At 42.1% G+C, this 15412-nt stretch overlaps 1 protein-coding gene across 2 annotated transcripts in view; it reads right to left on the reverse strand.

Annotated features, from left to right (window-relative positions):
• Positions 1-15412, reverse strand: part of LYPD6 (LY6/PLAUR domain containing 6) — a 182061-nt gene that overhangs the window by 55926 nt on the left and 110723 nt on the right. For both annotated transcript variants that reach the window (XM_056117570.1, XM_056117569.1), the window contains one exon: positions 2522-2710. In XM_056117570.1, coding sequence (XP_055973545.1) covers positions 2522-2639 — 118 coding nt within the window. In that variant the 5' untranslated portion in view covers positions 2640-2710. The remainder of the gene's footprint in view (positions 1-2521; positions 2711-15412) is intronic.

Below are 15412 nucleotides of genomic sequence, written 5' to 3' on the forward strand. Positions count from 1 at the left end.
ACTAAAACCTAGAGCGATAGCAGAGCAGGTAAGGCATTTGCCTTGCATGCAGCCGACCTGGGTTCAATTCCTCTGCCCCTCCCAGAGAGCCCGGCAAGCTACTGAGAGTACCCCACCCACATGGCAGAGCCTGACAAGCTTCCCGTGCTGTATTCGATATGACAAAAACAGTAATGACAAGTCTCACAGTGGAGATGTTATTGGTGCCTGCTCAAGCAAATCGATGAACAATGGAAGGTCAGTGCTACAATGTTATTAAAACTAAGTAAGGAGTTTGCAAAAACACACAGCCAGGTAGCTTTTCACACTATTAACTAGGAGGCACCAGACTATCCCGGCGAGAGGGTATACAGAGTAGCAGTGGGTCTACAAAAGCTGTTTGCTACCAGTCCAAAGTATATTTGGAATTAGAGGAATTAGAGTGATGGCTTTTCTGCACCCTCTGTATTACCTAACCAAACCAATTATAGCAACATTACAAACAATGAATGTCTTGTTGTCTACTTGTAATTGCCTAGTGTTTTTCGGTTTGGTTTGGTGTGGTTTGGGGTTTTGGGGGAGGAGTGGCACACCTCAGTGGTACTCAGGGTTTACTCCTGGTGGGGCTTGGGGGGCTAAATGGGGTAGTAGTGATTGAACCCTGACTAGCTGCATGTGAGGCTAGAGCCCTGCCAGCTGTACTTTCTCTCCCTGTGCCTATCTTAATGATAGTATTTCTAGTTCACAAAATCATGTTACAGGGTATGTATTATCTCTTCCACTTTAGGAGTGTAGAACTTAACACATACAAGAATTTCACTAATATTTGAGCACTAATATTTGAGTACATGCATTATACTCAATGCAAAATGCTTTGTAAGCATCCTTTTATTAAATCTTCACATTGTTAGGAAATTTATTTCAAACTGGAATCCTACAACAAAGCAACTGAGATAGTTGCTGACCCGAGGTTGAGTGGACGCCAGAGACCACAGCTCATCCTAATCAGAACTTGCCAATGTGAAGCATTTTGTCTGTCAGCAAAGGAGCCCAGAGACTGTCCCCAATGTGTATATGATAATATTCTCAAAAGCAAAGACTATACTCTATTTGCTTATATATCTTTCATGCCTATCACAATGCTTGGCATACAATAGAGGTCCAACAATGTTTGTTAAATATAATATGTTAAAAAAAAATCTCAGGTCATAGCATACACAAAATAATGCACTCTATCACAGGGACAAATCTGGGAGGGACTCAAATAAAATAAAGAAGACGAGATGAATACAAAAGAGGGAATAAAACATCAGTGTTTCCCAAAGTCTGATGATCCCGATACTTATTGACAGAGGAAGCATCTAAAGTATTTGCTTAGAGCAAAACTCCATGGGCACAGCCCATGGCAGAGACTCCAGAGAAAAGATCTGAGAAACTCTGTTATTATGTGCTCCCTAGATAATTTTTAAACACAGGAAACGAAAAGGCATAGAGAATGGGAGGCTGTGGGAAGCAATTATGTTGAAACTGAGCATTAGGTGCACAGACAGGAAGACCAGCTATTATCTTGCCTATAAAGGACAATCTTTTGAGCTTCCTCCGGGGATATGGCGGTACCCTTTGATAACTGACAGAGTGCTGGCAGGAGTCAAAGCGACGGTGTTGACAATCAGAGCAACTGTGCAGGGAACAGAGAAAAAAAGCCTGAAACTTTGCCTTAATATATATATATATATATATATATATATACACATATATATTTATGTTTATAAAAATATATACATATATAATAAATATATATATACATATGGGGCTGGAGCGATAGCACAGCAGTAGGGCGTTTGCCTTGCATGCAGCCAATATGGCAGACCTGAGTTCGATTCCTCCGCCCCTCTCGGAGAGCCCGGCAAGCTACCGAGAGTATCTCGCCCGCACAGCAGAGCCTGGCAAGCTACCCGTGAAGTATTCAATATGCCAAACACAGTAACAACAAGTTTCACGATGGAGATGTTACTGGGCCCACTCGAGTAAATCGATGAACAACGGGAGGACCGTGATAATACATGTGTATTTAGTTGAAGCGATAGCACAGCAGGTAGGGCATTTGCCTTGCACACAGCCAACGCAATTTTGATTCTGGCAAGCTGCTGAAAATATCCCATCTACACGGCAAAGTCTGGGAAGCTACCCATGACGTATTCGATATGCCAAACACAGTAACAATAAGTCTCACAATGGAGATGTTACTGGACCCACTCGAGCAAATCAATAAACAATGAGAGGACAGTGCTACAGTGCTACATATATATTTACATTACATTTACATATATACATATATGTATATGTACATATATATACATACATACATATATATACATACTTAAAAGAGTTCAGGGCAAAACACAGCATCTTCAGCAGGACCTGTCTCCCTGATTTAAATCACTGCAAGTTTCCCCTGCATGGAAGGCTACAGGGCATGCATCATCTCAGACACTGATCAAAGTTTAGTGCCATTTCTTCAGCAAAGCAAGTGAAGTCTTACTTGAAGGGTGGAGGTAGATAATGTCTTTCACTGTGAAGTCCCGGGACTGAGCAGCTTTCAGACAATCGGCCAGCAGGCTCAGGAGCAGGAGCCAGGCCAGGGCAGGGCCAGGTTCCATGGCAGGTCGCGGACTCACTCATACAGAGGTCCTGGGAGTGGGGACTCGGCACAGTGGAAGAGAATTCACACCTGAAACATGAAGCAAGATGCACGTCAGTGTCTGACTCATAAAAACCACAGGGAAACTGGCTGGCTTCCATGTCACCGGGCTGGGCCAGGAGGGATGGAGAGATGGCGATGCAAGAACGTGAACTGGGTGGAGAGAAATGTTATAAATAGTCTTGTAAGAGCACTTACAGAGGTCTAGCCTGAACCTGTTCCTAATGAGATTGCTAAAACTCCACTGGTCATGGGTCCCGCTAATATCCAGTGGAGATGGTATCAAGAGAAATGGGATTTTAATGAAACCCAGTTATTTGTGCCAGGAGGCTGGGGATGGCTGCCAGAAGGCAACAATAAGTGAGTCGGGGACAGAAGCTGAGAAGCATCTCCATGTCCCTGGGGAGGGCCAAGAGGGAGTCACAGCTAAGGCTGGGTGCTCTGTCAGCCCTGTGTAGGGAAGCCTTTCTGATTTAGGGGAGTGAGGGTAGAAGTGTAGGTAAAATTCTCCCAAAGCAAAATGTGTCCTTCCAGCTCAGAATCTCTTTAGTGAACTAGAGATATAGTTATAGAGGTTAGGGCACTTGCCTTGCATAGGGCCAACTCTGTTTTAATTCCTGATATCACATACAGTTCCCTGAGCACCACCATGAGTGATTCCTGAGCACTGCTGGGTACAGTTTAAAGAAAGAAAAACAATGAACAGTAGTACTGTAGCACTGTCCTCCCGTTGCTCATTGATTTGCTTGAGCGGGCACCAGTAATCTCTGTTGTGAGACTTGTTGTTACTGTTTTTGGCATATCCAATACGCCAGGCCCTGCCATGCAGGCAGGATACTCTCAGTAGCTTGCCAGGCTCTCAGAGAGGGATGGAAGAATCAAACCCAGGTTGGCCTTGTACAAGGCAAACTCCCTACCCGCTGTGCTATCACTCCAGCCTCACAACAATGAAAAAAATTTTCCTTACCACAACTAATATTCTTGGCAAAGTATACTGAAATCCTTTACATATACCCACTTTGTTCCCTAACAACCTTGGAAGATAGGCATTATCAGCATCTCATCTTGAGAAAAATGAAGTTCAGCAAATAAGCACAGGAGTTAATTCAAGACCAAACCGGCTATCAACTTCATGTTTTGAGGGTTTTTTTTTAAAAATTTTTTGCCTTTTGGGTCACACCTGGTGATGCGCAGGGCTTACTCCTGGCTCATGCACTCAGGGGTTACTCCTGGCAGTGCTCGGAGGACCATATGGGATGCTGGGAATTGAACCTGGGTCGACTGTGTGCAAGGGAAACGCCCTACCGGTTGTGCTATCAACCCAACCTCGCTTGTTGTTGTTGTTTTTTTTTTATTCACATTTTTCTTTCCATTGTTGGGAGGGCCACACTTGGTGGAGCTGATGTGAGTGTGGGGAACCGAATCTAGCTCCCATATATACAAGTGTACAGAATTTCTAAACTGTTGGGGATAATACTGTGTTTAGCATATATCAGAGACTATTTTGAGATACATAAACAAAAACCTATGAAATAAGATCTAAGTATCATTATGGCCCTAATTGTTATTCTATCCATTATATCTATTCTGTCTTTTTCAATTAAAATTGAAATTCAATGAAAATTTCAATTAAAATTTGTTTCACTAACAAAATTTTTTTTTAAAAAAATGTAAATGATGGAGAATGGGCACTGGTGGAGGGATGGGTACTGGATCATTGTATAACTGAAACCCAAGCACAAAAATTTGTAAGTCTACAACTGTACCTCATGGTGTTTCACTAATAAAAATTAAAAAAAAATAAAATTGAGGTCAGGGGTTGAAGATGTAGCTCAGCAGTAGAGCACTGGTCCAATTCTCAGCACCTCATATACATGCAAGCATTGAGGACAGTAAAACCACTTTCTTGGACTGAACTGCCCAACTTTCCTATAGAGTATGTTTTTCATGTTCTGTTGTTTTCCTATTACTGCTCTTCTATTGTCCACAAAAGGGGTCAAGTTAGATACTTACTTTTTTAAGAGCATAATGTGGATATTATGCTTATGAATCCTAATGCAAATATTTAACAATATTTTTTAAACAGCGTAACAAAATAATTCTAAAATTACCTGTTCAAAACTAGACCAACAGTCACTGTCACTGTCCTCCCATTGTTCATCGATTTTCTCGAGCAGGCCCAGTAACGTCTCCATCGTGAGACTTTGTTGTTACTGTGTTTGGCATATTGAATACGTCACGGGTGGCTTGCCAGGCTCTGCTGTGCGGGCGAGATACTCTCGGTAGCTTGCTGGGCTCTCCGAGAGGGGCGGAGGAATCGAACTCGGGTCGGCCATGTTGGTTGTGTGCAAGGCAAACGGCCTACCCGCTGTGCTATCGCTCCAATAGACCAAGAGTAAACATATTTTAGACAAAATAAGTACAGAAAATTTATCAATAAGAATTCATCTTGCTGGGTGTGGCCCAAAAAGAAAAAAAAGAATTCATCTTAATTGGCTTTCAATTAGAATATAATACAAAGCAATGTAATCCAAACAGGATGATAGGAAGTATAAAAATAAATGCAAAAAAACCCCCCAAACCCCAGAATACCCTAAATAACTCTAAAATAGTTACAACAGTTTACATTCTACAAGCAAATTTTCAACTTAGGAAAACATTAAATGAACAATGTTATGATAACTTGATAAAAATTATGGAAAAGACAACTGAAGCCAAACTTGGTGTGATGCACTGAAACTGGCTCCAGGTGGATTGGTGTGTTCATTAGTCTTTAGAAAATAAATTGCTAGAAAATAGAGTAAGGCTCTTATCAGTCTGGAACAGCTTGATGGCACCAGTCTTGCCAATTTCATGCTTGAGAGCCATCTCCTACATAGTTTGATTCTTCCCAGCAACTATGCATTCAGAGAGAGAACAGGCTAGTTCACTTATTACACATTACTTCCAGGCACTTCTAGGCATTTGATTGGACAATATGATGATAAGCAAATATCATTGATATTTTTTCCCTTACCAAGAGAGACAAATAGTAGGACCTCATCTTTAATTAAATATGCGTCCTACAGTATTCTAACACCACAATTTCCACAGGAATGTCTTCTGTCCACCAGTGTTTCATGATCCTATCCCATCTACCCAACAGCTTCCTCCCCCAGCCCTTGGTAAGCTCAGTTCCATAGACGAACTCTCATGTCCTGTGGCTTTTGGTCATTTGTTGTTTTCTTGTTGTATATCTTTATACTCAAGATATTAAAGAGATTATTTTATACATGTCTCCATTTGACTGACTTCAACCAAACCAATATCCCCTAGGCCCACCAACATAGTAGAGAATTGCATGTTTTCATAATTATACATGAGTAGCAACTATGTATGTGTATACCAAAATTTTGTTATTAAAATTACTAGCAGTTGGACAAAAAAAATTCAATATGCTTCCTTGTAGAGACATCTGGTCCAGAATGGAACCAGCACAGATGAGGCTGTCCTTCAGGGCCCCCTCTGCACCATAGCAGCCCATAGAGATCAGGCAATGGAGACACACCCACAACTCCACACAATCTGCGGCAGGGCTCACTTCAAAGGGGAAAGTGCAGAAACCTAGTTAGCTTTATATTTACATAATTATAATGCAGTTAAATATGAACTGGTTACCAACTTGAGATCTCCTTCATGTTAAACTGGACATCAATCTCAGTGCATCCTGTGCATCAAGACACAGTCTAACCTCAGTGTTGGGATCCAAAGCCCAGAAACAGTCCTTGTATGAGTATGAGTATGAGTATAGGGCTGAGTATGGTGCAAGGTCTATAGCCATGAGACTTTATTTGGGAGGAACAAGTCCTAGCTCAAGACAACTGGGGCAGGGGTGGTAGAGGAATAAGGAGAAGGAAGCAGGAGAGAAAAGGTAAAAAGCAGAGCTAGAGGGAAGTGGGAAGAAAAAGTAGAGAAGGGGCGAAGTAGCCAATGTGAATCTAGGTTACTATGCTGCTCACCTTTTTTCTAATATATCACAAAGAAATAGAAGGTGGCAAGGTCCTGAACCTTCACATCGCTCACAGAGGAGAAAGGCAGGAGAGATTTTTTGCCAGGGGCCTTCCTGCTCTCTTCACATGTCCATTCCCCAACTCCTCTGTCAATAATCAAGGTTTGTTCTGTAAAGATCTTGAACCCCACACAGATCATTGTATAATTGAAACCCAAGCACAAAAAATTGTAAGTCTACAACTGTACCTCATGGTGTCTCACTAATAAAAATTTAAAAAAAATTTTAAAAATATATATAATATAGATTTTATTCCCTTATTTAAAAAGAATAAAGCATTAAAACCAAAGATTCATATACAATGCCCAGTACAAAGAACGTATCCACTTTGTAGTGAACAAGACACCATTTTCCACCTCTTTCTATGAGAAAAATAGGGTGCGCGGGACTGTCTACTAATATCACCAATTGCTTACATTCCTGTAGCACATCATGAAGCAGCACTCCCCACTCACTGTATTCATACTTTCTAGGAACTGAATACTTAGTGACAACGAATATACAACGTGTAACCAAGCTGGAGTTACAGGCACTACATGGTCCCATAGGAAGAAGAATCTTTTTCACAGAGATTCTCAGTGGTTAGTGGAACTTTAACCCCAAAAGCTCACAAATAAAATGCTGGAAATGCTCAAATAATATAAGTGGTCTTTTCTTGGATGCTTATCCTTTTACCTGGAGTACACTGGGTCTTTGGACTGTTCCACACATTTAGAAAAGAGCTTGCATTGCCCTTTTATATGCTACTATTTGAATATGCACTGAAGATTCCATCTCTGACTGTGTGGCTCGCTCTATGAAGAAGTACACACTCTCATTTTCACAGCTCTGTGACCTTTCATTTGTTATTTATGAGCTTTTGCAAATCTAATACCACTCTGACAGATTTAATTTGTGCTCTAAATTACCTTTGCATGAGTTACTCAACTGCTGGTTTTATTCCAATGGATTACATGCTACTTTCTGAAACAGGAAAAAAAATAGTTGAGATCTATTAGACTTCCTTCACTTCGGAGCAACTTGAAAAAAGCTGCATTCTTATTTTCATTCCATGAATACTAGAAAGTATAAAGGAGGATTTCTCTATTCTTCAGAGAGGCGAAGTGATAAAACCAAGACCTAGGACAAGTATTACTAATCCATACTCTAATTGTTATTTCATATAGATCCTCTAAAAAAAGATATCCCTACTCCTTAATCTGGTTACTTGAAGACAATTAAGAAGTTCTGAAACCTGCATTGACTATGTTACCACATACTAAGTGACAACACTTCAATACCCAATCAATATAGAAGCAATTGCAAAGTAGAGAACAAATGCAAATCTAAATAGTTTTCAATGCTATTTAAATTGAAATTTGGAATGCCTCATATAAAAGCAAGATGGAATTCTAAAGCCTGAAATGTTGTAAAAACAATCTTGATTTAATTTTCAATATGCATAAACTGGGCTTATTGCCATAATGGCCTGAAAAATTAATTTGGTTCTTAAAAGCAGAAACAATATTCACAAAACTAACTCTACCTAAATATATCAGTCTCATCAAAACCATCCTTCTTACAATAGGAGTTATTCATAATATATGGTGCTTTTAAACATGTCTGCAAATCCTGGGATTGGAAAGATAATACAGCAGATGAAGGCACTTATCTTGCATATGGCTGACCTGGGTTAGATCCCTGGAACCCCAAATGGTCCCCATGCACTGCCATGAATGATCCTTCAGCACAAAACCAGGAGCACCACCAGGCCCAAAAGCCAAAAATAAAATAAAATAAGGAAATAAAGAAAATTCTCTAGGCCCTGTACCAAGTCGATATCACCACGAGGTCCCAGATGGGGCTGGTGCCGTCTCCCCGCCTTCTCCAGATGGAATTCCAGCAACAATGAGCTTCTACAAGTATGGTCCATTATGTGGGCATCAGTACTATTCTTGTGAACTGCACGGGAGCACTGGACTGGGCAGTTCCATCCCGGCTCCCAGTCAGTCCCTGATCCTGGAAGTCACGCCCTCAACCCCACCCCCAGCGCCATTTTGCTGCACACAGTAGTGAAGAAACCTGGCCAGCAGGAACCACAACACCCAGAGAATTCTCTGGGCCCCGTACCAAGCTGATATTGCAAAGAGGTCCCAGATGGGCCAGGTGCTGTCTCCCCACCTTCTCCAGATGGAATCCCGGCCCATGAGCTTCTACAAGCATGGCTCCAGTATGTGAGCACCAGAACTATTTATCCGACCTTTCCTGACATGCAAAGTGAGCAATGGTAGATGATCTAGCATATGTCCCTGGAAGGCAGGCTTGAATGATAGTGGGAAAATTTAAGCAAAATATAATGTCCAACAGAAATGTATCTGCACTGTGCATTAAACTACATTGCCATGCCGCATGGGGAGGGGAAGGGTGTTTGTCCCCCCACCGTTTCCCCCTGGTGGCAGTGGCATGGTGGCCACTATCTTTGAGTCTAATGGACAGTCAGGTATGCAGTGACAAGGCCTGCGGGACCTCATGGGATGCGGGGTGGAACCGACCCTTCTCCCCGCCCTCACAGGCCCTGAGTTGCCACCCACAAATGCTTCCTCCAGTTCCTGAGTGGACATGATCCCAGAGGCACACAAACCAATCTCGATATCACCAGCTTTTGGCAGAAATTCATCTGGACGGTGCATTAAACTATGGGACCTGTGCCACCCCGGGAGGGGATGAGTGTTTCTCCCTTCACCTTTTCCCCCTGATGGTGGTGGCATAGTGGCCATCATCTTTCATAGCCTAATGGAAAGCCAGGTATGAGACTGCAGTGACAGGGCCTGTGGGACCTCATGGGATGGGGGGTGGAAATGGCCCTGCTCCCCGCCCTGACAAGGCCCCGAGTTGCCACCCACAAATACCTCCCCCGGCTCCTGAACAACCATGATCCCAGAGGCACACAAACCAATCTCAGAACCCAGCGGCTTTTGGCAGTAATCCCTCCACACTTATTACTAGAATATCAGAAATCCAAAATTGCGTGGCTGCAATAGTGGCCGCTCGATATCAAATCCTCTTCATAATCAGCAACAGAAAACAAATTATCTAATGATGTCTTTTTGGCAGGTCTGATTGTTGGGGAAATTCCAAGTAATAATGGTGGGTCTTTTGTCATAATATTGAATGTGATCAATGTAGAGAGAGAGTAAAGTGGAAATATGCCACATAGGCAGGGGGAGGGGTGGGAGAGGGGGAATACTGGGGTTCTTGGTGGTGGAAAATGTGCACTGGTGAAGGGATGGGTGTTTGATCATTGTATGACCAACCAAGACTTAAACTGAAAGGCCTTGTGACTGTTCTCACAGTGATTCAATAAATACAAAATTTTTTTAAAAAAGAAACATGTTGCCATTGAAAAGTAGTTCCTTTGTGTTTTTCTTTTTTTTTTATTGAATAATCATGAGATAGAGCATTACAAAATTGTTCATGATTGTGTTTCAGTCAGACAATGCTCCAACCCCCATCCCTCCACCAGTGTAATTTCCCAGCATCAAGGTCCCCAGTTTCCCTCCCACGACTTCAAGCCACTCCCCAACCCCAGCCTGTTTCTATGGCAGGCACCTCTCTTCTCTCTCTCTTTCTCACTCTCTCATTTAAGGCATTATAGTTTGTGATACAAACACTGAAAGGTTATCATGTATATCACTTTACTGGCTTTCAACACTCAGTTCTTGTTCAGAGTGATTATTGCCAACTAGTGTTGACAAGTAGTTTCCACATCCTCTCTCATTGACTCTAGTCCTAACTTATTGACCAAAGTGTGGTGGAAATGATACCATGTGCCTTCCAAAACTCAGTCATAAAAGGTGATATGAAACTTATATAAGTGTTCTGGAGTACACATACTGAAGACAGTGATACAGTCTGTTTTGTGTGCCACACCATAAGAAAACTCAAGTAGTCCACACAAAGCCTCTAAGACTCTTTGAAAAAGAGACATCTTAACCCTATGCTAAGATTAAGACACCTTAACCTTAGACCACTGAACCCCAGGAGCTCCAAAAGCCCCACTCCCTTCATTCACCAGCTACTATTTGACCGAAATGGCCTAGGGACTCCAAACAGGAGTTGTTCAATCAAGGTTTCACCCACATTTATGACCCTTGAAAACCAAGAGAATTTTTTATTTTTTTTTTTGGCCACATTGGTGGCCAAAAAAAAAAATGCTCAGGGCTTACTACTGGTTCTCTGCTCAGGAACCACTCCTGGTAAAGATCAAAGGATCAGATGGGGTGTTGGGGATGGAACACATGTGAGCAGCTTGCAAGGCCAGTGTCCTACCTGCTCTACTATTAATGTGGTCCCGAGAGAGACAATTAAATGGTTGTTTTATGCCACTACATTCGTGATAGCTCATTTAGATATTGGGACCATAAGGAAGTGAGGCATAAGAGATAATCAAGAATATAAATTCTATTCATGAAGACAAGAGCACTGTTTCAGGCCAGAGTGTTTGCAAGTTGCAGAAATCCAAATTAAAAAGACTATAATCAAAATGAGTGGAAGAAGGGATAATTTTACTGATTCAAGTAATTATATACCGTGACTACAGTTGGACTTTTATCCCAGTTATTAGGATTTTACATTCCTCAAATTCATATTGTCTACTCTTTTGCCTTTATTTTTATTCAGATTTTCCAAAATTGTATTAGTTTCAGATGATTCCAGTGAATCCCTTTCCCAAATGTTCCTCAAAAGTCCTTATCAAGAAGGCAGGCCCAATATTAGAGTTGTAAAGGGTCATGGAGAAGAGGCACATAAATTTATCAGAAAAAAAGTCAGTAGGAAGTTGCTGAAAAGAGCACATCAGGACAAGGTCATAGAAATGACAGGATTTAGAATAGGGGAGGGAGGTACTAGTTTCCCAAAAGGGGGAAAAATATCTAAGTTCTGTCACCTGAGGAGAGACTGGGAACTGGCTAAGAAAATCACACAGATGACCAAAACAACAAAATAATAAAGTTTGATATAGCCTCATTAGCCTGTAAGAGCAAAATAATGATCATGATAAACTAATAAAGCTAATGATAACCCAAATGAATATTGCTGCAAATTCCAGGAGGTAGAGTGTTTATTTAATGACACTATTTTCTTCTCTAAAAATGGAATAAAGTCATTACAATTTTATAAATGGTAATATAGAGGTGAAACCATGAAAACATAGACTTAGTGGGTATTAAACATCAATCCTGTCTCCTTTTTTGTTTGTTCTTTGGGCAATACCTAACAGTGCTCGGGGTTTCATTCTGACTCTATGAATAAGAATCACTCCTGGAAGTGCCCGGAGGAGCTTCTGAGCTTATGTTATGCCAGGAATTTGAGTCCAGCTCAGTTATGTGTAAGGCAAGCGCCCTACCCACTGCACCATATCAACTCCTGGCCACCAGTCCTGCCTTTTTAAGAGAACACTCCTCTATTGCCACCATCTGTGCAGCTCTGGGCATCCCTATCCTAAGACAGGTCATCTGCCAGACTACTGTTTTCTGGACAAGCTTTGGCTGTCTGACTCAAGCCAGATCAATCAGAGTCCCTCTTGTATAGTTCTCAAGCCAGAATTGAAAGAAAAAAGATTATTGGTCATGTCACAATGGGATAAAAAATTCTCAACTAGTGCATTCTAATTTTGGTGGAGGGCACTGCTGTTTTGGTTTGGTTTGGGAGTCATACCACTGGTGGTTGGGGGTTGCGCCTGGCAGCACTTGGGATCTTATCACACACCCAAAGCCTGTGCTCCAGCCCTTTGAGTCATCTCCACAGCCCTATTTTAAAAAAAGAAAAGAAAAAAAAGAGAAGAATTTTTAAATCTTCTCTTAGATGTCTCTATATACATGTAATACATATTCTTTGACCAACTAGTTTGAACTTTTCTGTCCCTTGAAGTCAGAAACCCTGACCTACTGAGGAATCTTTCAAGAGGGTCAAACTACCCTTTTAATTTTCCTTTAAAGAAATACGCCTTTCACACAAACACTTATTTAAAGCCTATCAACTGAAAGGTTAGCATTGGTTTTAAAAATATCAATAGGAGAGAACTTGTTGGAGTATTCCTTCCTTAGACTGCAAAGGCACAGATGTTTCATTTCCATAACCTATAGGGAGAGAGATGTTCACATAGCCCCAATCTGAATTGAGGTTCTATTTGCATAAAAATCAATGCTTTAGAAACAAATCAACAAATTTGTGTCTCTCTCTCTTGGCACCCCCTTGGCAAAGCTAGAGTTAGAGGAAAAAGCTGCCTTCCTACTTACCTCACACTGATTTAAAGATCAATTGCATCAAAACTGCCTCAGCTCCTGAAGGATAAATGATGTCTGGTCATTATGCCTTGCAGTATATTCACATTTCTATGAGATGTCATATTAACTCTATTCCGTTTGTTGGATGTCTGTTTGTTTGTGCTGCTCCCAGTATGAAAGTTCCAGAGAAGTGATGAGAAGGCATTTTGCAGTACAATTATGCAGTACAAATACTCCAGCAATGAGGAGGTGGAGTCAGGGAATGCTCTCTTTTGACAGGAATGGAATAGGATGCATTTCCACTATGGCTTCTACTTTTCATCTACTTGAAAATCAGTGGTGGCTTAGGGAAATTTTTGCTTCTGTGTCTTTTATTAAATGCTCCTGTATATGTAAGCATGTCATGTTCTTGTGTTATTCCTTTTTTCAGACATTTTCATCCCAGGGATTATCCAAAAATGTGGAAGTACAAAATGTACTCAGAAACAATGAGGGTTTTAAGTAAATTAAATCACAAATTTTCAGTTATGCTTCAATCACCCTGCTCCAAATCCAGCACTTAGATTATTAGGTAGATGCTTTCCATCTCTTGATCCAGGAAAGGTTACCTCAGTTCTTAACAGAGGTGGTCTTCTCTGTCATGAGGGAAGACAATTCCTCTCTTCTCTTTTAATTTAGAGAGTATGCTCAAATTTCAGAAGTATTGAAAAAAATCATTAAGAGACAAATAGCCCTTATATTATATCTGTGGAAATATTCTATACAATAATATTTACAACAGCCAATTTATTTGTTGTTGTTGTTTCATTTTGGGTCTACACTCAGTGGTGCTGTGGTGTGTGTGTGTGTGTGTGTGTGTGTGTGTGTGTGTGTGTGTGTAGCGGGGGCGCTATTCATTGGCTCTGTGTTCCCGGGGATAGAACTAGGGTGGGCTATAACCAAAGCAAGTGCCTCAACTCCTGCCATATCTCTCTGGCCCCTTTAAACAAGTTTTTTTTTTGGTTGGTTTGTTTTGTTTTGGGCAGGGGCTGTGTGGGTCTTCTTTGTTTCTTTTTTTTTTAAAATTTATTTATTTATTGAATCACCGTGAGAAAAGTCACAAAGCTTTCAGATTTAAGTCTCAGTCATACAATGATCAAACACCCATCCCTTCACCAATGTATATTTTCCACCACCAAGAACCCCAATATATCCCCATCCCACCTCTCCCTATGCCTGTGAGCCAAATGATTTACACTTAACTCTCTCTCTACTTTGATTACATTCATTATTTTGACAAAAGATGCACCATTATCATTTGGAATCTTCCCCCAACAATCAGACCTACTGAAAAGGCATTGTGAAATAATTTTTTTTTCTATTGCTGGTTATGAAGACCATATGATATCACATGGCCATTATCGCGGCTTGGATTTCTGATATTTTATTAATTAAGTCTGGAGGGATTTCTGCCAAAAGCCGTATAGTTACGAGATTGGTTTGTGTGCCTCTGGGGCCATGGCTGTGCCAGAGAGCCGCTTGTGGGGGGCAACTCTCGACCTCAGCAGGGTGGGAAGCCTGCCTTGTTTTAATTAAAGACTTGATGGGGAAATTTTTGAGGTCTTGAGACCCATTAGTTCTTCTATATCTTGCTTCCCACTTGAGCCACTGACATACTCACCCATGTTCTTAAATGTTCTCTTTTCACCACCACCCCCCACCTGCCGCTCCTTACCACACTCTTAGTCTCCCTTCACCACCTTATTTGAAGGTCTCATGAAAACAATTGGAGGGGAGCGGGTTGAGCTTTCCTCCCCGCCCCGACCAGGGCTACGGCAGCCGAAGACCTCCAGGACCAGCCACCACCATGCTGAGACCACTCTCCGCACCCATGAAGGTACTGGCAGAGGGACACAGCCACGCGGGTTCCGGGGCCGAGACCTCCACGCCTACTCGAATTGGAGTCGAGCATCTTCCACCCAGATCCTCCAAATTCCAGTAGGCGGGGGTCACACCCACCACCTGGCCCCCTGGCGCCGTGTAATCCCATCAGCGGCCAAGACTCAGAGACTATAAAATCCAGATCCCGGACGAGAGCAGTGCAGTCTCTGCCCCCGCGCCTCGGTGTTCCTTCCCGGAGTCCCTTGGAGGGGAGCGGGTTGAGCTTTCCTCCCCGCCCCGACCAGGGCTACGGCAGCCGAAGACCTCCAGGACCAGCCACCACCATGCTGAGACCACTCTCCGCACCCATGAAGGTACTGGCAGAGGGACACAGCCACGCGGGTTCCGGGGCCGAGACCTCCACGCCTACTCGAATTGGAGTCGAGCATCTTCCACCCAGATCCTCCAAATTCCAGTAGGCGGGGGTCACACCCACCACCTGGCCCCCTGGCGCCGTGTAATCCCATCAGCAGCCAAGACTCAGAGACTATAAAATTCAGA

The sequence above is a fragment of the Sorex fumeus genome, unplaced genomic scaffold, assembly GCF_029834395.1.
Source record: "Sorex fumeus unplaced genomic scaffold, SorFum_2.1 ptg000035l, whole genome shotgun sequence".
In the NCBI taxonomy this organism is placed as follows: Eukaryota; Metazoa; Chordata; class Mammalia; order Eulipotyphla; family Soricidae; genus Sorex; species Sorex fumeus.